This window comes from Nicotiana sylvestris, chromosome 7 (genome assembly GCF_000393655.2).
Source record: "Nicotiana sylvestris chromosome 7, ASM39365v2, whole genome shotgun sequence".
NCBI classification, from domain to species: Eukaryota; Viridiplantae; Streptophyta; class Magnoliopsida; order Solanales; family Solanaceae; genus Nicotiana; species Nicotiana sylvestris.
This window is the reverse complement of record NC_091063.1, coordinates 131,468,050-131,493,583: the sequence shown is the minus strand read 5'-3', so window position 1 is coordinate 131,493,583 and position 25,534 is coordinate 131,468,050. Positions and strand designations below refer to the sequence as shown.

At 36.3% G+C, this 25,534-nt stretch overlaps 2 protein-coding genes across 2 annotated transcripts; both read right to left on the bottom strand.

Moving 5' to 3' along the window:
• Positions 1-3,660: 3,660 nt before the first annotated feature.
• On the bottom strand, positions 3,661-6,674 carry LOC104226124 (probably inactive leucine-rich repeat receptor-like protein kinase IMK2). The gene is made up of 2 exons (XM_009778013.2): positions 4,702-6,674; positions 3,661-4,579 (listed from the first exon to the last, which is right to left on the bottom strand). Exons 1-2 carry the CDS (start codon positions 6,587-6,589, stop codon positions 3,957-3,959), a joined length of 2,511 nt encoding a protein of 836 aa, XP_009776315.1. The 5' UTR covers positions 6,590-6,674; the 3' UTR covers positions 3,661-3,956.
• A 5,382-nt stretch (positions 6,675-12,056) lies between these two features.
• On the bottom strand, positions 12,057-12,991 carry LOC104226123 (PRA1 family protein B4-like). The gene has a single exon (XM_009778012.2). It carries the CDS (start codon positions 12,940-12,942, stop codon positions 12,280-12,282), a length of 663 nt encoding a protein of 220 aa, XP_009776314.1. The 5' UTR covers positions 12,943-12,991; the 3' UTR covers positions 12,057-12,279.
• Between the last annotated feature and the right edge of the window lie 12,543 nt (positions 12,992-25,534).

Sequence of the window (25,534 nt, the reverse complement as noted above, 5' to 3'; positions counted from 1 at the left end):
CAGAGGCTTTATGATGATATGTATGCATATACGTATGCATGATATGACATTTACATGCACATGCATGACATTATAAATATTTTATCATTCATAGAGCTACTCAGACTTACAGGTTGAGTACTTACTCCATATTTCTTTCATGTCTTTTATATACTACTTTTCATTCCTTACATACTCGGTATATTATTTGTACTAACGTCCCTTTTTCGGGGATGCTGCATTTCATGCCAGTAGGTCCTGAAAGACAGGTTGACAGTTCTCCTAGTAGGCTCAGCTCAGCGAAAGGTGTTGGTGCACTCCACTTGCTCCGGAGTTGCCTATTTGATCAGTATGATTTGGACATGTATTGACCAGTATGGCGGGGTCCTGTCCCAACCTTTGTGATGTTTATGTACTCTTAGAGGCTTGTACATAGATGTCGAGTATATAGATACTTGTATGGCCTTGTCGGCCTATGTTTTGATTTAACCCTTGATGCTCGAATGCCACATTAGAGCTATATGTGCATAAATGTTTAACTTGTTTCCTTGTCAATAATGCATGAGTGATGTGGGTAATTGTTGGTCCCAATTAAGGTGCGAATGGTTCACCCGTGGCTAGCTGTAATATCCCTTAACTTTTGGAGGTGGGAACTATTTTATTTGCTTGAGGACAAGCAAAAACTTAAGTTTGGAGGAGTTAATAAGTGAGGATTTTAACTACTTATTAGTGCCTTTTAGTTTTTGTTTTAGTCTAAAAGTATAGAATTGTGTTCTCGAAATTGATAAAATGTGCCAAATTGAAGAAATGTTGGAAGTTGGACTCCCGAGATGAAATCTGACTCAAAAAGGAGTAATCTAAACTCAAGGCAATAAAAGGCACAAAAGCTACAAAGTGTGGACCGCAGAATTTCATCTGCGGTCACAGATGATGAAGAAAAGCCCATCAGACTTTCTGGCAAATTGTGGACCGCACAAGAGTTGTGCGGCTGCAAACGCTGGGCTAGGAACGAAGTTCAAAGAGTGTGCAAATTCCCAAATTCCAAGTCCCTTAAGATTGCGGACCGCATAAGAATTATGTGGTCGCAGAAGGATAGGTACAGACCACAGAAGACCAAGTTGCGGCCGCAGTGGAAAATCTGTGGACCACAGAAAATGATGCCTCGCGGTTGAAGTCAAGAATTGTGTGGCTGCAGAACCCCAACTCCTGCAAGATGAAGAATTCTGCGGATCACACATGGAATTGTGCGACCGCAGAACCTTCCAATGGGCATTTTTGATCGAAATTGTCAGTTTTGTATAAATAGAAGGTTTCACGAAATTAGGTCAAGTTTTGAATATTCAAAGTGTTGTAGCCATTTCTTTTTGCTTCTTTAGGCAACTTTAGCTTATTTTTGGTGATTTAACATTGGATTTCTATATTTTAATATTTCAATATGAGTTTTATTATCTTTTCTTCTTTGTTTTCTTCTACGCCCCATTATGAGTAGCTAGATTTTTACTAGGGTTGTGACCCAATCCTAGTATGTAAACCTTATGGGTCATTAATTTTATGCTTGTTTATGGATGGGTGTTTGTTATTTAGTTGTTAATGCTTCAACTGTAGAACTAATGGTTGCAAATATTGATTCATGCCTATTTGACTTAGTCTCTTCTTGAGAAAGAGGGACCTAGTCTAGGTTAACTTATCTAAGAAAGAATTGGATCAATTGAGAGATTGATTGACCCAATTAAAGGGTTCAACCTAGAGATAGTAACAATCCGACTTGAGCTCTTATCAACCGTTTTGGTAGATACCAATTTGATCTTGAGAAAGTCAAATCGGGCAAAACCACTCTTTGACCGAGAGGTATTGAGTGAGCAATGTAGTGTTGTAAGTTATAATACACCCCAGTCAATAAAACGAGCATAAAAGTCTTTATCCCATTAGGCAAACACCTAGGTCATGGTCACAGCCCCAGACCTTTTTATATCTTTAAAAAACATTCAAAAACAATCATCTCTAGTTTTATACCTTTAGATTTGCAATCCTTAATTAATTTTAGAAGTGAAAAACAAAACCCTATTTGTGGAAGTGCAATATAGATACTCCACGTACTCACTCTAAATATATACTACTAACTCAAAGATACTTCAAAAAACAAGTGTAAAATAGTGTGTGTCACGCAGGTTTGTACCAGGTAATCACTATTATCCTTATCCCCATGGTGGGCGTCAAACTGTTTACCCTAAAATTGAATAACAATTGAATTTATACGCAGTTTTAAGGACACGTGATATTACTTGGTACAAATTAAGAAGAGTAAATTAGTATTGAAATTGACGATGAAAGAATAAATGCAAACCACACAAATTGAACAGTCTTGGCCCTCGAGTTCAGTCACCTTTGAACTGAATATGTTTCAACTTGCTTATGAATAGAATAACAAGATAATGAAAGCTAGAAAATGACAGTATATTGCTTAGTATTGCGTGAATATGATCTAGTTTACAAATGATCAGACCCCCATTTATATAGTAGGGGAGTCCTACTCTAGATACAATTCTTTATGAGGTAAGAAATCTCATGATTAGCTAATTAATCGGGCTTTTCTTGATATGTATCGGGATTCGCGCCGTGATCCTCGCTCGATTGCGGATATTTCGACTTTTCATTATTTGGCTCGGTATGCTTTCCTCGATCTCTATCATGCTCGGTCTCGATCTTGGTCGACCTTGATCTTGATCGGTTTCAGGGTCACGAGCGCGGCAACCTAACTTTGCATCATGGTTCGATATAACTCGAGGCTGAACCTTGGCCCATCATGTTTTGGTCTCGATTAGTCATACAAAAGGACAAACTCGATTTTGACCGTATACAGGCTTAATTTCTTTGTATGAAAGGACTCAGCCTATCCAATATTGACGAATGAAAGAACCTCATTGCGTAATGCGTATGAAAGAACAAGCGGAGAAAGAAATGCAACTCATGACTACTTGGCATGGCCATATACAGAGAGGATATAACTCCTTTCACTTAGCTCAAGCAGCAAAGCATTTCGATGGTGCGCTTCATTGTAAATACTGGCCAAAACTACTAAGCTTAGTTGGTGTATCCTAAAAGAGGTAGGAGCCAACTGGTATACCTTGGAAACAAATCGTCTAATCGCTATGGCATTAATAAAGATCAAAACATTGAAGGTCATCTTTTAGAGCAACATTATAAAGAGAGAACTGCTGCTGAAATTAAACATGCTTTTCGAGAAGCCAACAAAATGGGCAAATTCCTTGCCAAAGTTGGGTTACTTTACTTGGAGCCGCCAGTTTGAAATGCAGATGTTCTTCTGTGCTGACTAATTGAAGATCACTTTGTATTGATATTAGTTCTCTTATTTCACGTTTTAGAAAACATGGTTTAGACAATTGTTCCTATGATTAAGACGATCATACCTATGTCTTAAGGGATCATACCTTAAAAAGATATAATATGAACCTTTAACAAGATAGTACCTAAAAAAGATATGGAATGGCAGTAAATGTAGCAACATATGTAATATCTTTTCTCAGCATATTATAAACTGGCCTCTGGCTTTGGATGAATGAATTTTTGAAATGAATAGTCACATGTAACACCACAGCAACAGCCATCATTTATTTCATCAAAAGGATATACTATTATTTCATTACATTACAAAGACTAAAGTGAACTGAACAAAATGTGTTTTTCTTCATCAGTGGATCCTATGCAACAATCACAAAGAATATACTATTATTTCATTACATTACAAAGAATAAAGTGAACTGAACAAAATGTGTTTTTCTTCATCAGTGGATCCTATGCAACAATCACAAACTCGTATATACAGTTTACTAATAGATCTTAATAGGAAACAACAACTCCACTAGATTAAAAAAATGAAAGAATAAATAAATACCTATCAAGTAAAAAGCTCAATATTTTCCACTCTTAAAGCAATCAACCTTGTAAAGCAACAGAGTTTATTCACTCTTTTCTTGAACTGCTGTGCCATCATCTCCAGAACTGGTGGCTGTTAACATCATCTCTGGTTTAATCTCCTCCAATTTCTGAAGTACTTGCTCAGCTTCAGGCCGAGCTGTTGGCGTTGGATCAACACAATGCAAAGCTAGTTTCAAAGTATTAAGCAATTCATCACCAATATTAGGTGCATCCCTCATAAGTTCAACATCAAACACTTCATTAGTCCACTCCTCTTTCACAATGGAAGCTACCCACTGTGGCAAATCGAGTCCATCTGTTGCCCCGCTTGGTGATTTTCCAGTCAAGAGCTCCAAAATGATCACTCCAACACTATAGACATCGGTCTTGGTGCTTGCATTCTTGATTTTCGAGAGCTCTGGTGCACGATAACCTAACGTGCCTGCAGTGGCAATCACATTGGTGTTACCAGCACTTGTCATAAGCCTGGAGAGGCCTACATCTGCAATCGTTGGGTTGTTTTGCTCATCAAGAAGTATATTGCTTGATGTAAGATTCCCATGTATTATGTTTTCTTTGCTATGCAAAAAGCATATGCCTTTTGTTATACCAATAGCAATCCTCATCCTTGTAGGCCAGTCTATTGTTGTCTCAGGACCTCGAGCTGCATATAGAACACAAATAAGATGTTCAGTTACTATTATAGTGGGTAAGTTCAGTAATCATACGTGAATTAATACACGAACAAAATATTAAAAAAAAATAAACAGTGTGTAGAAACTTTACCATGGAGGAAGGACGAGAGACTTCCATTAGACATATAATCATAGACAAGAAGCTTTTCTCCTTTAGGTCCCAAGTAATAGGCTCTGAGAGCCAAAATATTTGGGTGTCGAATCTTGCCTAATTCAGCAACTTCAGCTTCAAACTCTTTTTGCCCTTTTGTGATCTTCTCGCGCAGCCTCTTCACAGCAACTTGATTACCATCCTCTAATGTAGCCTTATATGCTGTTCCATAAGTGCTCTTTCCCATTATCTCTGCAGTGGCACATAACAAGTCGTCCGCTGTGAACACGAATGGTCCATCGAAATGGACTAGTTTTCCACCAGTTGATTCAACCTCAGCACCTGCTGCTGCTGGAACTGGCTTTGCACCTCTTCCTGTGGTAGCTAAGCCACTGGCTTTACTACCATTTTTTGCTTTCGAATTTGCTTTTTTCCTAATCAAGCAGCAAAGTAGCATGCAACACAAAAGAAGTAGAACAACTAGAAGAGCTCCAGATGCTATGAGAATGATATCCTTAGTACTAAGTTTGCGATGGCGAGGCTTGGCAACCCCACCAATAGGAGAAGAAGGAAGAGTTTGAGGAGGTGGTGAAGCACATGGAGTTGAGGGACTATATCCACATAGCTCTAGATTTCCAACAAAAGCACTTGAATTGAACTTCTTAGAAAGAAGAGATGGGACAACCCCAGAAAGATTGTTGTAAGAGACATCAAAACTAGTCAAATTCGCCAACGAAACAAGAGACTTTGGGATTTCACCAGTGAAGTTGTTTTCAGATAAATCAAGTGAGTTGAGCCTAGAAATATTCCCAATAGTGGCTGGAATATGACCAGTGAGCTTATTGTCACTCAAATCCAACACTGAAAGATTTTGCAATCTATATATAACATCTGGGATTTGGTTATCCAAAAGATTGCTTTTTAAATTCAAAGTAACAAGAGCTGAAAGATTGGAGAAACTAACAGGAATAGTTCCATTTATGGAATTATTAGATAAATCAAGAATAGCAAGCCTAGTAAGTGCCCCTAATTCATCAGGAATAGTCCCATTAATTTGGTTATGACTAAGATTAATCTCCTCAAGCATACTTAACTTGCTAATTGAAGTTGGAATTTTCCCATATAAAAGATTGTGATCAAGGGTAAGATACTGAAGTTGATAAGACTTATTGTTGACAACAACATTACCCCAAGTATCAGGAATAGAGCCAGAAAGATTGTTATGTTCAAGTGCAAGAAAAGTAAGAGAAGGGGATTGAGTAAAACTTACTGGGATTGAACCTGAAAGTGCATTGTAGCTCAAGTTGAGTCTGTATAACCTTGTCGAATTCGCAAGACTAGGAGGGATAGTACCAGTGAGTTGATTGTTGCTAAGATCAAGAGTCTGAAGAAGTGGTGATCTTCCAATTGTTGGTGGGATTGAACCCGAAAGCCGGTTATTGAAAAGATAAACACCTCTAAGATTTGGAAGAAAACTCAATGAAGTTGGAACAGGACCAGCAATAACATTGTCATGAATACTAAGCTTTCTAAGAGCTTGTAATTGACCAATTTTTTCAGAAATTCTGCCACCTAATCCTTTCCAAGGCAACTGTATAGCTATAACTTCCCCATTAACACACTTTATACCAATCCATCCACCACCACAAGCTCCTAAACCACTGTCATTCCAACTTTTCAAGATTCCTCTAAAATCAATCAGCTCATGTTTAATGGCCTTAAGTGCTTGAAAATCAGCTTGAGTTACAATAACCCCATCTGAACTCCTCCCAGCTGATATAATAGAGAAATTGGAAGAAAATACAATCACAACAATAATGGAATAAAAATGCCAGAATCGAAAAGGGTAGTTATAATATCTACTCAGTGAAGTATTCCACCTATCCATAAACTTAGAACAGGTTCAGAATCTTCAATCAGAAGAAGAAGTAGAAGGAGAAAAAAGAATGGAACTTTTTCAAGATATGTATTGAGAGAAGAGAAAGAAAATTAAATGAAGAGAAGGGGGAAAGAAAGGGATAAATACTAGGAGAAGAAAGAGAGAAGAGAGAAGAGAGACTGAAACAAAACATGTGAAGATGTAAGTGAAGATAGAGAAAATGGAGGGAATCTTAAGGAGCAACGGTTAAGGTTGAAGACAAAATGAGCAGAGAGAATAACGAGTCTTGAGAAAAATTATTATAAGGTTCCTTAACGGCTAGTTTTCTTATTATTTTACATGTTTGCTTTGTTTCTTTGTTAACATTAGTAGTAGTAGAGAGAGGTGAGAGCAGAGTTAAATTGGTCCACATTGGGAAACAAGAGGACCCCCCGTGTTTGACGCGGATGACCTCCAACGGCTACTTTGATAGGGAAGGCTAAGCTTGAATAGTCAACAAGTTAGTAATACTGTGGCTCAATAATAAATAAACTATAGCTTCTATCACCTTCCTAATTGGAACGTTATAATTACTTTGACTTCGTCTTGCCCCTACCCCTTTCCATTTTTATCCAGATTCCCATCGCGTACCTATTTTATAATCTTATGTCCTATGGAGAAAGATTTTAACACTGATAAAATAAAAATTTATACACATATAATTGAACTTGCTGTAACTAATTACTTGCCTTTATTTATCGACTATTTTTTCGGGCGACAGCCAGCTGTTTAAGTTATTTTTTCTATTTTTTTAAGTTACTAATTTCGTTTAAATGAACGATTACTTGTAGCTAAAATATCTTTTAATTGATTTGACAGTGCAAAACAGTGTTATACACCAGTGTATAAAAGTTAAAACCCTTGAATAATAATTGCCAAATAAATAAATAAAGAGAAATTTTCGTAAAGCACTATCTTTTAGTGGTAATTAGCTATCTATAGATACCACTTGCTATATTACGGATTGTAGATACGTTTTCTGTTGTTATAAGATGTATTAGATGTATTTAAGATACTGTATTTATGAATACAGTAGCAAAAATAGGCGTGAATCAGGGAAGTCCAGCTAATCAGTTATTGTATTCGAGTGTATTCGACTGTATTCATGCCGTGAAACATGGGATTACAACTGGACAGATTATTGTATTCGACTGTATTCGACTATATTCACGGCGTGAAACAGGGGATTACACTGTTTTTAAACGGAAAGTGAATCTATTAACATAATAGACTCCTAATATAACTCAACAAACTCAATTATAACACACAAAATTTGTATTTCCAGTTATAAAAGAGATTCTCAACCGAAAAATACCCCAAAAACATAGCAATCTTCAGAAAAACTATATAATACATTTGAATACATAAATTATATTAATTAAAAAAACATATGAATACATTCATGGCATATAGCAAGACAGTGAATACAATAAAATACATAAAATACGACGGGATACATTGAAATACAATGGAAAAAAGATAGTGAATACAATGAAATACATGGAATACAACGAGATATATTGAATTACAATGAAAAAAAGACAATGAATACAATGAAATACATGAAAATACAGCGTGATACGTTGAAAATACATTGAAATATATTAACAGAAAATCAAGTTGCTCAGCCCCAAACTCTGTCGTCTTTGTTCAAGAACAAACCTAATTTCCAGCGAATCCGCCGTCGAGCAAAAACCCTCAACTCTTTCGCCTTTCTCTCTCTCTTTCTCTTCACCGAATATCCCTGTAACTCATAACAAATAAAAAGAATGGAAAAACCCTAGCACACAACTAGAAATCAGAGGCGCCGCACAATATAAACATAGTAATTCACGTTATTCACCGACACCACCAAAAACACATCTGGATATCTTGGTAGTCTTGTTTGGGTTAAGTCTTCAAGCAACAGAAGAAACAAGAAGTGACTTGATGGATCCGTCTCCCATCTCCTTCCCTCCTCCATCATGTGTGTCTAGTCCATTAATTGACTCCTCAGTTCATCCTACAACTTCTAATTCTCACTTCAAATACCGAAATACTAGCCTTAATAAAGTTGATGTCGGTTGAATATTTGGAAAAGGGTCACTTAAGTCACTCACATCAAGAAAAGTACTGATCTCTTTCTGCTTTGACAAACTTTATTTGATGGCTGTATTATCTAAGAAAGATCTGTGAAACGTGGGGGGTGGGGAGATTAGATAGAGTAGACCATAAGGTTTTGCACAAACTTGAGGGGAAAAGTTTTCGTTGTATACCAGGCAAAACATCGTGTTTTCAAGGAACGTGGGAAGAGAATGACATGTATCAAAATAGAGAGAGAAGGAAAATAATGTAACTGATAGCGTATCTAGTGGCTTGGGGGTAAGAGGTAACAGAAATTAAATATTTTGCTATAAACATTAAAAGGTATCTATAGAATATAATTTTTTTTAAATAGTATTTATTTAAAATAAATAAGGTGTTAACCTTTGTTATAGGAGATAAAAATTCCATAAATAAATAATACTTAGGATGGTATGAATCAACATGCGAATGTGTTCGGACTAACTTTTCCGCACTAAAGTAAAACTTCGCTCACAACAAGTATAAACTATAAAAATTATTTTTATTATCCCAAGTGTTCACTATCCAAATTCACATCGAAAATCTAAGGCTAACCTTGGTTCATCCCAAGCAAAAAGACCTTCATTAACCATAACCCACATGAAATGTTTAGCTGTTTTGGATTACAAATAAGATACAAGTGTTCTAATTCGGGTATATACATAACCACTTTGACTCATGGTTAAAGTGGTATTCGTCGCTCAACGTATCTTTTGCTGTTAATAATAGTATGCACGAACATGACTCCTTGCTAGCTTAAACCACGATAATGGCTATTTGAATTATTACACCTAATTTCAGAGTGATTCTCCAGATTTATGAGCAATGTCATGTTATTTTGAAAAGCACTTTTGGTCCCCAAAAAAAAAAAAAAAAACTTGACCAAACTGACTATTAGTCATGAACAAAGACATTGTCACTTTTTTCCTTCCTTGTGGGGGTACAACATACAGAACATTTCCCTTCCTTATAAGAGTATATATATATATATGAAAATTAATAAGCTCAGTACACGAGACGCAATATTTATCAGAAAAATATGAAAGCAGAACGGTCCATCTATTTCAGACCTACACACTGAAGCCTGAAGATTAAATATTTCCAAGGATAATCTGCTTTAGAATTTTTACTAATAAAAACATATCATTGTCACATTAAATCGATATCAGCTAACAAAAAATAAAATCAAGAACGTGTATGCTGAAGTTTAGAAGGCATTCCAATCATAACTAAACACTGCAATGAACACGTGAAACAGTGCATTTTTACAAGAACTCTCTTGTGCATCTAAAGTTGCACCAAAGGTATGGCCTAGCTATCAACGAAGACGGTGAAAATTATAAAAACCACAAACAAAAATCCAAAAGACGGTGAAAATTATAAAAACCACAAACAAAAATCCAAAAGAAACAAAAAAACTTTCGGTATTACTTCCCATCAGTCTAAGTCCATGGTGGACAAATTTTACCGACTTTGCTCCCCGTTTCTATGCTACAACTGTTCTAAAAGAAGTGCTTTCTATTCCTAAGCTTTTTCCTTATGCTACAACCCCCTTCTACATAAACGTGACTTTGCTCCCAGTTTCATGGCCCTTTCCGGTTTCTCCGAGCCCAACAACAGCAAAAACTTCATATTCTACCTAATACAGAAAGTCCCATCTACCGTAACAGTGTAGAGACCGGGATCTGTTTTTTATAGTATAGCTTCTCAATATAAAACTAAATAACACACCGCACTGTCAGCTCTAGCACAAATATGCTATCAATACAAAACGTAAATTGGAGTGAAAATTCACTTACCTAATATAAATAAATAGGAGACCAACTTGAAACTCATACAACATTTAAGAATAAAGTTATAAAACAAGTAGCCAATAAATAAGATACATTAGCTTCAAACACGCAAAAATCAGCAAAAAGATCGACTTTGAACTTCAAATATATGAATTTATTGGTCATTAGATGCACCAGTACTAGTAGACAACCGTTGAGATGAACCAACTGCCACAATTTTATTCATATGAACAATATTGAAGAAGAGTTGGCTCCAGACGAGTTCAGATGTAAGAACAATATACTCAAAAAGGTTTCCTGCTGCCTTGCATTCACTTATCATCCCTTTATTAAAAGGCAAGGTTGGCCAGCTTGGCCTCCATTAATAAAAAAGATGCAAATTTAAGAGGCAAACAATGCATTTTGCCCACAATCTTCATGCAATTAGTTACTTTGAACCAACACACTCTCTCACCTTTCCGATATCAACTTCTTCCAGCAACACCAGATAATTAACCACAATAGAACACCAACAACAAACAGAGAGAGCCTTCAGCCTTTGTGTGGTCATCAGCAATTCAAAGATGTCATGAACAAGCCTGAATGATTCTAATCAAAGTACAACCACTTGCTAAAAAACAGTAGTCTCTGAAGCAAGGAATCAGTATACACATTGCAATTAATGTATACAACAAGATATTTCTCAATGTAAATGATAACTAAATGAATTCTATAGGCAGCACACTATAGACTAAACAAATTCTTTAGGCCGGCATATTTACTGCCTTGTGCTAAGGGGAATTGATCACTACCCAAACTATGAATACATCATAGCAAAAAAATTATCTGTGATCAGGAAAAGCACATGAACAAAAGCACATCATAATCTTGTTCAACAACACCGTCCAATATCAAGTCCATCAATATATACGTCATGTCCAAACAATTACAAATGCTATATTAACATATGTTAAGTGGACATATCTGATACAGGTGACTAGTTGCTAGATTTGTAGTGTACCTTGAAGAATCTGCACACTCTGTCAGACCTATTTGAAATGGCTGCATCAAGGCCAATGAAGGGTCTTCATGTAACATTGAAATTACAGAAAGTATGCACATCAAAAGTCATCATCAGACTCGAATAATACTGCCCAAATCCAATTCTAAAAAGAACATGATCTACTGATCCAAATAGATTACCAGATATGTGAATCAACCTATATGATGGACATCATTCTGCATAACAAATAACGTTAACTAGACTCCCAAGTTGGTAATCGAAATTATAAGAAAACCAAAATTAAGTGCTACATCTAACATTTTGTACGTAAGCCATTTGTGATCATATCTTCATTGTTCTTTCACCAACTAAAATAACAAAAGACTTCATAACATTAAGAAAACAACTGCCTGGTCACCCTAACAGAACCCCATCAATCAATCTTTTTTATACCGCCAAATCGTGTCTATGTTCATACCAACACCACCCAGATCTGATCAATACCAACCAAATCCAATTATAAGAATAACACGAAATATGCTTAGCAGAAACGAATAAATCAATCACAACAATTAACATCATTCTCCATAACAAATTACTAACTAAACTCCCAAGTAGGTAGATCCAAATTACAAATTCCCAGTTTTGCGTCTAAAAAAATTAAGTACATATTACATAGAGCATTATTTGCATCCCATTTCTCTCATTCTTTTATCTACTTAACATAGCAAATCATTCACAAAATTTTATGAAAAGAAACGAAACTACCGCAAAATATTTGATCAAACCCTAGCGGCAACAGCAGGGGCGACAGCTACGGCGGCAGCATTGGCGGCACCGCCGCTCAAGAAAGAGAGAAACCCAGCAGCGGGAGAGTCCTGTGGATCGTCAAGGAAAAGATCCTCAGGGACCCTGAAAGCAGCATGCGTACACACAATCGCAAGACCAATCATTAAAGCTGAAACAAGCACACTTCCAACAGATGTCAAGAAAATCACAACCACAGTTGAAAGAATAAGCAGACCCAGCGTCTCCCTCTCAGAAAACTGCCGTCCATATATAACCAAAGGCGGATCCGAAGGCCGGAAAAGGTAAAGGAAAAGCCAAGCGGCGAGGAGGCCGGAAAGGACAAGAAGGGAAAAAGGGTTTGTAATGAGTGAAAATGCAAGAACAACGGCAAGGGCAGAGAGGTAATTGATACGGAAGTAGGTGTAGTTTTTGCGCATACGGAGAGTGGCGTCAGAGAACGATTCCGGTTTGGAGAAAGCGGACCGGTCGAGGAGCTCGGACCAGGGACGGCGGTTGGAGAAACCGGTTTGGACGGTGGTGGAGATGTGGTTGATGAATGAACGGAATGCTGGTGTTGGGCCGATTTGTTGCGCCGTGTCGGTGGGGGGTGGTACGAAGGTTGGTGGGAGGACTGCTGGTGAAGATGTGGCTGCCATTTGCTCGTGTGAGAGAGAGAGGGAGAGAATCGGTAATTGAGAGTAAATAAGGGCGATTTATACTAGGGCCGGACATAATTTGGTAAATACCGAATTGCTTTATCGAAACTGAATATTTTGATATTTGGTATACAGTATTTTGATATTTGGTATGGTATTTAATATAAGTTTTAAAAAAAATTGATATTAGGTATGATATTTGGTATTTTAAGATAAAATAGCGAAATACCGATATCGTACCGAAATATATATTATATTACACAAAACACATATTATCAATTATAATATAAATAAAAAAATCTAAAATTTTATTTTCCTTTATTCTCAGAGTTCTTCAATTAGCTCTAAACAAGTAACAACACATTTCTAACGATAAAATATTCTTTTATGTACAATTTTTTCTATTTGTGTCGGTATTTGCTAGTTTTGGACAAAATTTTTGTCAACAAATATTTTTAGTTTTATATTTTTGAGTACTTTAATTAAGAATATTAGAGTGTATGGCTCTATGTATTAGTTAGTATTCAAACCGAAGTTACCGAACCGAATAAATCGAAACTGAAAGGAGAAAAACCGAACCACATCGAATTTAATTAGGTACGATATTGGAATAAAATTTTAAGAAATCGAATACCAAAAATACCGAATCGAAATATCTAAATATCATATCATACCCAACTGACTAACACACCTAATTTATACAAAGGTTGGGATTTTTTCTTAATTGTTACGACTCTGACTGAGAGAGAAACTAGAACCGATATTCGTCGGTGGATTCACGCGCTATATAATTTTTTTCTTTTTTTCCGATGTGCATACGATTTTCTTTTCTCCTCGAAGTTTATGTATACGAAATCTCTATTTAACTTCACCATTAAGCTAATGTAATTCTTTTGGTAAGGACTATTATTAAGCTAATATAATCACTCACGCGTCTTTGGAAATTAAAGTGACCTTGGCATAATATTTTTAAAACACAAAATCAGATTCATCCGAAGAATGCTTCGTAACAGACAAGTTAACTATTGTTTGGGCATAAATACAAGTATTTCATTATTTGCAAATATGACACATCCCGAAAATATTTTATTCAGAAGGAATAAAAGTATTTCATTATGTGTAGATGCATGTATATACAGAAGGAATATAGTGAAATATTTTAAGTGGCGCCCTCATTAACAAATAACTGAAGGTGCCACTGGCAGTGTACTGTCATCCCACCCAAAAAGCTTGAGTTCCTGCGCAGCACAATTTTCTTAGATGTGTTGTTTGGTGCATTTTAAGACAGCTATAGTTATAGGAGGTTTGCTCCTTTGATTCTTTTTTCTTTGAAATTTCTTTTCTCCTTTTCTTTTCTTTAAACATAAAATATAAAAATCTTTTTCTTTCAAAAATCTGATCTTTCCTCGTAACCCCTCCCTCCCCCCCCCCCCCAACACACACACATTGTTGCATTTTCCCAATTCCTCCATAATTTATATATAGACGATAAAAAAAATAATTTTTTTTCTTCTGGAGCACAATTCCAGTAAATTTCTTTGCGGAAACCAAAAAAAAAAAAAAATCTTGAATAAGTTATTGTTCTAATCAAGGATGAAAGTTTATTTTATTGTCAGATTTCTCTAAAATAGGATAATTATATATAATATTGAGTGAGTTAATTTTCATAAAAAATAGTAAATTAAAAAATGTCTGTAAACTTGCTTCTGTTTTAATGTTTAGAGTGCTTATTAGTATAAGTTTTTGCCTTGAGTATCTAAAATATAGATTGATAACGAGCCTTTTTTCTTATTCAAAATGCATAATCTATAATAATTACGTAATGTATTTGCTCGATCGATTTGTCTATATTAACTTCAAAGACGAATAACCCGAACCGAACCCCAAATAGACAAAATCGATTAACTTTATACCTCATTTAGACCATGTAAATTGTAGCATGGCTACGTTAAAATTTTGTGGCACCCGGAGCCTCTAAATCCTGGATCCGCCTCTGATTTTATTAACACTTACATCTTGAATTATGTACACCTGGAAATGGTTCTTTTTCTTCTAGTTTCCTTCCCAAATTTGACTATGAGGGTGTTTGGCTAAGCTTATAAGCTGGTCAAATTGGCTTATAAGCACTTTTTGGCTTATCTACGTGTTTGGTAAAATTAAAAGTGCTTATAATTTAAGTGCTTATAAGCCAAAAATAAGCCAAAAGTAATAAGTTGGTCTCCCCCAACTTATTAAATTTTAGCTTATAAGCACTTTAGGTTTGACCAAAATATTTAATATTCTATCCCTAAAATACTTTATTTTAAAACAAAACTCTTCGTATACCCAGTCCTTCAACTGCTTATTATTAATTTCAACACTTTTATCCAAACACGTAACTGCTTATTTTTTAAATCAGCTTCAGCACTTAAAAGTATTTTTCAACACCTAATACTTATCCGCTACTTTAAATCAGCTAAGCCAAACGGGCTCTACACATTATATAATACACTATATTTATAAAAACAGATTGCTTATGACCACAAAAGGTTGCGATCAAATTGCAAGTTACTGTACTACTTTTTCAGTTGGTTTTATTTTAAAATTTTCTTCTAATACTTAAAACACTAGCTCCGACACACTTGCTTATGTGATGCTTATACTGCAGAGAGTGTCTCGCTACTTACATTCCCTGTATATTAAACAGAACATTTACTATCCAACAACAACAACAATCCAATGTAATTCAATGTGTGGGATCTGGGAGGATAGTATGTACGCAAATTTTGCCTCCATCCTAGAGGGCAGAGAGGTTGTTTCAGAAAGATCATCGACTAAAGGTTTTAACCGGACGGGCTGGTCCGGGCTGGACACAGAAAAAAACAGTTTGTCCGGTTATTGTCCCGGCCTGTTAGTGGGTTGGGGTTCTGGGCTGGTAGTGGGCTGGAATTTTTCGGGTTTTAGTGAGCTCGTCCGGGTTCGGGCTTAACGAGGTCGGATCGGGCCGGGTTACTTAATTTTTTTTAGTATATTTTGTTTTTCTTATTCAATATTATTGATACTTAAGTGTTTGCAAACTTTTAAGGTTTAAAATTAAACTTTTTAAACTTTAAAATTTAAAGTTTTAAATTTGAAATTTGAACTATAAAATTTGAAAATTGAAACTAAGTGGCTATATAAAATTATTTAATAAGACCAATATGTAAGGATCAAACTTCAAAGACTTTCATTTCATATATTTATTGCATAATAATACTTCAATTAATTTGTCTAATACACTAAGAGGTCGTTTGGTATGAGATATAAGAAGGTATAGTGCTGGTATAAAAATTTAATACCGCCTTAATACTTCGTTTGGTTAGCAAACCAGGTATAAGTTATTCTAGGATTAAAATTAACACCGATATAACTTATACCTTATAGAGGGTGGGGTAATTAGCACCGGTATAACTTATACATTCTTCTTACAAATTATGCAATTGTCATATTTAATACAACATACCAAACATTGGATAAAAAACAATCCCGGTATAACTAATCCCAACATAACTTATCCCAGCATAACTTATACCAGTATAATTTATCCCGGCATAAGCCGTATTCAAATCAAATGACCCCTAACACATTAAGCTTAAATAAGTCTAACAAATTCAAAATAACATAAATTGTCTCAAATCAACTTAAAATACGAATTGATGGAGGACACCCAAGACAACCCTTGATATGCCTCCTTAAACCAGCTGTGTCTTCCCCCTTTTGACGAACATTAAAGACTAGACCACAATTCTTGCACTGAACTTTGCGAACTTCTCCATTTTCTTCTACCACCTCAAAATGTTCCCAAACATGTGAGCGCATTCTAGAAGCATGGGGCATGATTTAACTTGAACCTAACAAAAATGATAACCACACTTCACTTGATAATTGTAATATTGTAGTGGCTACCGTAAATAATTGATAAACTTGAAATATTAATTAATTGAGAACTTGAAAGCAATAAGCAATTCAATAATCAAAAGGGAATTGGGAGAGAATTAGAGTATAAGAAGAGAGCAAGTTGTGGAAAAAAAAAAATGAAGAAGAGGGGGGCTATTTATAATTATTAAAAGGCTAAGAATGTAATTTATCAATTATTAGGGGATGAAGGGGCTATTTTAGTAAGGAAATAGGCCGAAATAGCTAAAAAGCAAAAAATGGCCATTGCCCAACGGTCATTTTTTATTTTCACTGTTGGCAACGGTTAGAATTTAAAAAAGATAAAAAATTAGAACATAAACCGGGCTGGAAGGGTTAGGGGGCTAGCCGGGTTCCAGTGCACCGGTAGCAAAAAAAGCCTGACTTCGACCGTCACAACCCCCTACCATAGCCAACTCATCCCACCCCTTACCGAATCGGACTGAACCGGGTCGAACCGGGTTGTTAGTGGGTCGGCCCGACCCGAACACCCTTACCCTCGGCACAAGGAGGTGAAAAAGAGGCAAAGGAACAATAACAACAATAATACATCACGAAGATAGTGTCAGCAACCTAAGAATAAAAAAATGGAAAAGGCAGAATCGTTAATCAAAGCAATGGAAAGGTACTAGACAATCGATGCAGAAAAACAGTACGAATACAATAAGTACCACTATCAAACTAAAGCAAGACACTAACAAACTAGCCTAACACCCTCAGCGGGGAAGAAAAATATTCAACTACCTACTAACCTACGATTTTAATACTCACCCTCCAAACCTTCTTATTTAAGGTCATGTTTTTGGTGAACTGGAGTAGTCGCATCATGTTCTGCCTGATAACCTCTCCCCAATATTTCTTAAGCCACCATCTACCTCTTCTCAGACTTGGTAATGCCAATCGCTCACACCTCCTAACCGAAGCATCAAGACTTCTCCTCCGCAGCAACTAAGCCTCGCTTTCCCCAAAAACAAAATAATCTGTAAAATGCGGCATAACTTCTCTCGTGGCAGTAAAGCTAGCATAACTTTCAAATACAAAAAGCAGATTGTACAAATTTCGTAGATATTGCGCAGCTTAAATCATGTACCATCAAGGGCATATAAAGCTTCTTCCCTTAGGGTAACTTGCATAAGTGTTAATATCTAAGACAAGCAATCCAAAGTCAAAACATTAGAATGCTGAATCAACTCTCCTCTAAAAATGATATTAAGGAATTCGCATAAGCAATCATAAGTAGTTCATATGACCATCAAAGCTAGTAAACCATCAACCCGTAATTGATTGGACAAGTCATCCCCCTTAACGAGGAAGATAAGACATGAGATTATCAGAGACGAGGAAAATAGGAGAACAGAGAGAAATAATACCACAGATGGTGTTACACCCCATGTTTTCGTACATAAGAGTACGTCGTAAGTCAATCGATGTAAGCTCAGAAATGAAATCATCTTTGAAAAATTTATAAAGTAAGTTAATCATGTTACCGTGGAAGTTAATAATATATAAAATCATGAATAACAAGTACCAAAATGGTTGGAAGACTTAGAAGCTAAACGAATTGAAGAAGATAAGTTTTGTCGAAAGTCGACAAGTTTGGTGTTACACCTTGTGCGTCCTAAGGTGACGTATAATGAATATGAGACTTGTTAATCATGATTTAATGAGTGTAAAGTAATAATATGACTATATATGATGTTTGGACATAAAATATAATGTTTGGGAAAATTGGATTTGACTTACGGAAAAATCGAGTTAAGATATTCCTTGTAACGAGCCGTTTTGAGAAATTATATTCGTATGCTTTATGGTGTCATTTTGGGACACATATCATATCAAAATGAAGGTCTTGGAACCTAGTTTCCAACGGTCCAAACCATTTATTCATACGACATCGGGGTAGAGAAATATGGATTTTTAAACTAGGGTCACCAAGTCATGTTGCCGCACTTCGGAGAAACTGGCAGGTTTATAGGCTAAGTTGCAACGCCTTTTTCTCCCAATATATTGAGAGTTATGGAGATATTTATATGGAATTAAATCCCTATGTGTCTAGTTTTCAACGATATAAACCGTTTGTCAATACGATATCAGAGTAGAGAGACATAAGTGTCCGAAGTGGCACTGCTCAAGCTGCCAAGCAGGCAGCTTACCCACCTGCTTGGAGAATTGAGGTGGTGGGCTTATAAGTTATCTTTATCCATTATATTTCGTCAATATCCAGAGATCAGTTACTGCAAAACACTCTCAAACTCTCCAAGAACTTTTCCAAGGTTCCAAGAACTAAACTCAAGAGAATCAACACAAATCCCCATCAAAGGTGTTAAAGACTACAAAAGAATACTTCTATGATGTTGTGGTGTGATTGAGGGCTATTGTGGGCTAAGTTGAGATAGGGTTTTGAGTTATAGCTACTGTTCAAGGTATGTATAACATCTTCTTGATTGTGCCGAAGGTTAATCCTATGTTGGTTGTGTTGTTTGAGTGAAAAACCATAAGATGCACTTGAAGGAACATGGGATACGGTTGTCTTTTTGGTTGGACTTTTTTGTGGTTAAAAATATGGTTTTTGGTGGTTGAAAATTGTGAGAAATAATTCGATAATATTGTGGGTGATGTTGTTAAGCTTTCCTAGGTGTTAATTAAGTTGATTGAAGAAGAAAAGATGAAAAACAAGTGATTGACGATAAAAATTAAGGTGCTAGACGAATGTAGATGTTTTGGAAGGCATTTTATTGAGGTTTTAAACTAGAAATAATATGGTACATATAAGTATGATGCTCTGAAAGTTGTAAACTAATTTATGGACTAAGAGTTGGATTCAATTTATATCTTGTCATGAGTAAAAGAAACGAGATTGCCGCTCAATATGATTGTTAAGATAATCGAAGAAACATTGGATTATATTGTTGTTGTTGCTAGTGTTGGTTATATTTGTTGTTGTTGGGTTGTTGATGACCTTTAGTGGTCTTTGGGATGTATTAAAAATCGGAGAGTTGATGTCCGATTTTTCTTAAGTCATGCGACTAGCCAAATACGATGGTACGACATTATATGTTAACGACAATATCATTTTACTTGTTGTAGATGTAAGAAGTTGTGTTGAGCTTGGTTGAGTAATAAGGAAGAGATCATACAGGTATATTAAGGCTAAGCCCTTCCTTCATTTTGGCATGATCTTATAATTACACAAGTTTGATAACGAGGCATAAAGAGAAATTCATATTCCTGAATTTATGTACATTTTTCTAGTCTCATAAGTTACAGTATTTTCCCTTATCATATTCAATTGAGTATTGTCTTGTTCCAGTCAAGAGAGCAGAGAGCCTATATATACAGCATTACAGTATTTGCATTACCATCGATCTATAATCGATGGTCAGGCCCCTATTGGGCAACCTCTGATCAGATGGTAAGTTATATACCGAGCCTACTGTGACCGAGCGCCTATGAGCGAGCCCAACATGGCCGAGATAAAAAGCCTAGTATGGCCAAGCGCCCATGAGAGAGCCTACTATATATATATATATATATATATATATATATATATATATATATATATATATACCAAGCCTTATAGGACTGGATAATTATTTTACTTACTATATTGAGAGAGTTAAGTCAGTATCAGCAGGTAAGCATATATTTAGATTATCTTTGACTCTCAGTTACTTTCAGTTATTATATTATCAGTTCAGTTTCAGCTTTCAGTTATTCTATCGCCTTACATACTCGGTACATTATTTCGTACTGACATCCCTTTTGTTAGGGATGTTGCTTTCATGCCTGCAGGTCCTAATAGGCAGCTGGATAGATCTTCCCAGTAGACAGAGTCAAACATCAGCTTGGTTGGTGCGCTCCACTTTCTCGGAGTTACCAGGTCTATGCCTTGGAGACTATTTTATATATACAGGTTTTATGGTTAGGTCGAGGCTCTGTACTGATCATGATATAGTTCAGTTATCTCTAGAGACTTGTAGACGAGTCCTGTATATTTTGGTCTATCAGTAGACGTTCATGGCGGCCTCATCAGCCTGCATATATATATATATATATATATGAGTTATTGGGTATGTTTACCCCTCATATGAGAGATATGATATTTTAAGATGATTCAAAGTATGGCCTCATCGGCCTAAGTTAAGGGTTATCCCTCCAGAGTTCACAGTTACAGAGTGGTACGCTCGGGCCGAGTATGGTATCGGGTAATCGTGGTGGCCCATCGGTTTGGGTCGTTGTTACACCCCAAGTTTTCATTCGTGAGAGTACGTCGTAAGTCATTGATGTAAGCTCAGAAATGAGATTATATTTGGAAGCAAATAAAGTAAGTTAATCATGTTACCTTGGAGGTTACAAATATTTAAGATCATGAATAACGAGTACCAAGAGGGTTGGAAATCTTAGAAGCTAAACCAATTGAAGAAAATAAGTTTCGTCAAAAGTCGACAAGTTTGGAATGTTATAACATGTACTTTGGGGTGAGACTAGGGTTCTTAACATGATAAGGAGGTTATTCTATGAGTTATTTTAGTCGTATGATATTCATTTTCTACATTTTGAAGGCAAGCAAGTTGTGGAACAAGAGTTGGCAAAGGTCATCACAAGTTACATTCATAAATTTGTTGAAATTTAGGTCAAATGTATCTGAGAATTTCTCCAAATATACTTGGAATCATGGTGTTTTCTACCTACCAAATTGAAGATCTACGAGTCTAGTTTCTAACGCATTAAACCATTTGTCAATACGACATCGGAGTAGAGAGATATTCGTGTTTTTGCGAGACCGCGCAAGCAGCTCCCAATGGGACCCACTTAGGCGGTGGTTGACCTACTTCAATTTATAAACGATTTGGACGCCTATTTTTGCTCATTTTTCAACTAATATTCGTCTCCAAACTTCTCCTAACCCTCCTAAACATATACCACAAGGGTTTGAAGTGATTCCAAAGTGATTACACCATATTTCAACATCAAAACTTAGTTCTAGTGAAGAACAACACCTCTTTGAGGTTGTGTTGTCATTGAGGATTGTTGTGGGCTGTATTTGGATGAAATTCCAAGTTGTTGATGTTGTCTAAGGTGAGTATAACAGTCTACTAATGGTGCTTAATCTTTCTTGTATGTTGGTTAAGTTGTTAGGATGATAAACTACAAGATAATACTTGGATTAGCTTAAGTCACTTCTATGGTATTGTATTGCTATTAAGGGTTGTTGTAAAATGAATATAACTTGGATTTTGGCTTGAAGTTACTGTAGGAGGTATGTATATTATGTTCTTGCTTGTGCCTAAGGTTATCTTGATATTGATTAAGTTAAATGGATGGGCTAGACATGAACTAGTGAATAAAGTTGCTAGTTGGGGATAGTTGAAGTTGTGGATTATTTTCGTTGTTATAAATATATGGTATAAGGCTGGAATCATTGATTAATGACTTCATTATCAAGTTAATGATACTTTTATGTTGAAGTAAGAAGTCTATAAGGATTGATAAGGGGTATACGGATTCCAATCGGAGCTTGCCGCTCGTCGTAATGTAGTTGTGACTTGTTGTTGTTATATGGTGTCTTGATATTGATAATTATGTATTGATGGATTGCTCTGGTCATTGTTGTTTGTATATGGTATTGGAGGAGGCCCTTGTTACAAGGGAGATGCTGCCAAAATTTACGTAAACGAGCTACTAGCTTAAGTTATAGACTTAGCCTTTGCTCAGCACTGATTTTGAATCTCCTTATACTATGATAGATTGAGTTGACTTGTTTGAAGAGTTGCTTGGAAGTGATTAAGGACTCAACGGGTTTAAGGTATGTTAAGGCACTTTCTTCTTTCTTTTGGCATGATCTAAAGTGAAATGAATACGCTACTTCATAACGGATCTACTCCTAGCAACTAAGGTTGTCCATGTTGTTCTTTCCTTATAAAATTATTCTAAGCAAGTGTGTATGATCCTTGAATCCTACTAAGGTTCATATTGAGGGTATGGATGTCCATAGTGTTCTTAAGTCACTCCAAAAGGTTTAGAAGGTGATTCCATGAGTCTAGCATGCATTATATATAGTATCTATTTTACTCTACCGAGCCGCTCTATAGTCGGCCGGGTACGACACCTATTGTGCAACCACTGATCAGTTGGGTTTACCGAGCTCCACGTGGTCGGGTACAATTCTATCGAACCTTATGATGGTCGGGTACGCTTTTACCAAGTCCTCTTTGAGGCCGGGTACGATATGATGATGATGATGCCCACAAAGGCGAATGTTTTAAAAAGTTTATGTATATATATGTATTATGCATTTCATATCAGTAACCCCCAGAGGCACTCAGATGTTACAGGTTGTATCTCCTCTATCTCTCTCTTTACATTACTGTTCTTGTTTAAGCTTTCCTGCCTAACATACTCGGTACTTTATTCGTACTGACGTCCCTTTTGCCTGGGGACGCTGCATTTCATGCCCGCAGGTCTCGATTGATAGGTTGACAGTCCTCCTAGTAGGCTATCAGCTCAGTGAAGGTGTTGGTGCACTCCACTTTCTCCGGAGTTGCCTATTTGGTCAGTATGCTTTGGATATGTATTTATTGGTATGGCGGGGCCCTGTCCCGACCTTTATGATTTTATGTACTCTTAGAGGCTTGTAGACAAATGTCAGGTGTATGGATAATCGTATGGACTTGTCGGCCTATGTTTCGAGTTTACTAATGGTCATGTCGGACTTATAGGGCTGTATGTCACATATATTAGTTTGTATATCATGTTGGGTCTTCATATGTTGAGTATTCCCTTATGTTTTATTCATGCTATCTCATGACGGGTTTTCTGGCTCATTTACTCATGATAACATGTTAAGAAAGATATGTTACGTTGGTACTCGGTTGAGTAAGGCACCGGGTGCCCGTCGCGGCACCTTCGGTTTGGGTCGTGACAGAAGTGGTATCAAAGCAGTTCTATCCTAGGGAGTCTACAAGCCGTGTCTAGTAGAGTCTTGTTTATGGGTGTGTTGTGCACCACACTTATAAGCAGGAGGCTACAGGGCATTTAGGTCTGTCACTCTTTCTTCTTACTCTAGATCGTGCAGTAGAGCTCAGTTGTAAGAATTCAAACTCCTAAATTCGACTTTAGTCGTAATACAACGATACCTACATCCACAAAGACAGTTGGTAAGAGATTGCATGTGGATGTGGAAGAGTTGAGTCAGAGGAACTCGATTTCACATCATGCTTATGATGAGTAAATATGAGGTCTTCAACAGATCATGTGTGTACTAAGATGTGTATGCTTCTTAATAAGGAGCCTTAAGGCACGGATATCTATTCACGAATATGGTGAAAATCTATGAGGAATTCAGAAGCTAGATACAAGTTTTAACAAGTAAAAGAAGTAAAGTGAAGGGGTACGAGGCACCCAGATAATGAAGATTATCAATATTTTCAAATCAGGCAGAGAAATATAAGCATTTTGGTACCTTCATCAATGACAGAGGTAAGTACAATTGGCCACACCCATCTCAGTTATGTTCTATGGGAGCTAACAGATATTATTTAAGAGAAAGATGGGATATCAGGATCCAGTTGGAGTTAGAGTAACCCAAAAATTGTGGATAGGTTGTTATCATTAACTAACGTTTCCGAAAGATGGTGCAAATGTGGTAATAGATCTCCTTCTAAGACACCCAGATGGTGAACTCTAGAGTAGTACAATCAGATACGAATACTGGAATATTCAGAAATTTCAGAAGATAGGCAGTGGGATCCTAGAAGGGACAAATATTTACCTTAGTATGACTCTAGCCCCGAGTAAAAAAAAAAGAATTTTAGGCATTCCCAAGAGCCAGTGAGATGAAGCTAGGGGAGCTTATAGGGAAAGAACTTTTTGTTGAAATTTTCAGAATAAAGTGATAGACAAAAAGAATATTATCCGGAGAATAAGAAGAAAATAAATGAAGCATCATGAGTAAGATGTGATATATGGGTGATAACAGTAAATCAAAATATGACACGATGACAGAGTCTATAGTCAAGTGAAGGAAAATACAAGAGGTGACAAGCCTTAAGGCAATAAAAGAGTATAAGCCATAAAGTCATATTCTTATTTCGAGAAATGAGATGGTGACTTCAACGTGATTACCAGGAGGAAAGGTTAGACCCCAGAGTAATAAAAATTAGTATGGGCTGCTGAACAAGATAAAACCGAACATGAATTAGGGACCGGGGGATTTGATAATGGTCGACATCGTGAGAATTTCAAAGATCGTGCTCCAACAATAATAGAATAGACAATAGACGAATAACCTTTAAAGGTTATTTAGGAAGTCGCTTACCTAAAGCAAGCACTCTGAGCAAAGTTAATCTTAAGGGACTAAGTGTGCCAGTTACCGTAGGTGTCACCTTCGTGCGTAAGAAATTTAGTTATCCCTGGTACAGAAGGTTACCATAAGGTGATTAAGGTTCATTGATAATGTGAAAAGACGCCAAATATGAAAAGGTAAAACAACTATAGGTAGATCATCGTAGTACTATATCTTAGTACTCCCCTAAAGGGGGGAATATGGTGTGATATAATATTAAGTCAGAGTTAAGCGGTTCAGTTAACTATGGAATGGTAAAAAAAGAATGTGGTAAAAAGGAGAAAGGGATGATGTTGCATTTATTCAGTTCATGTA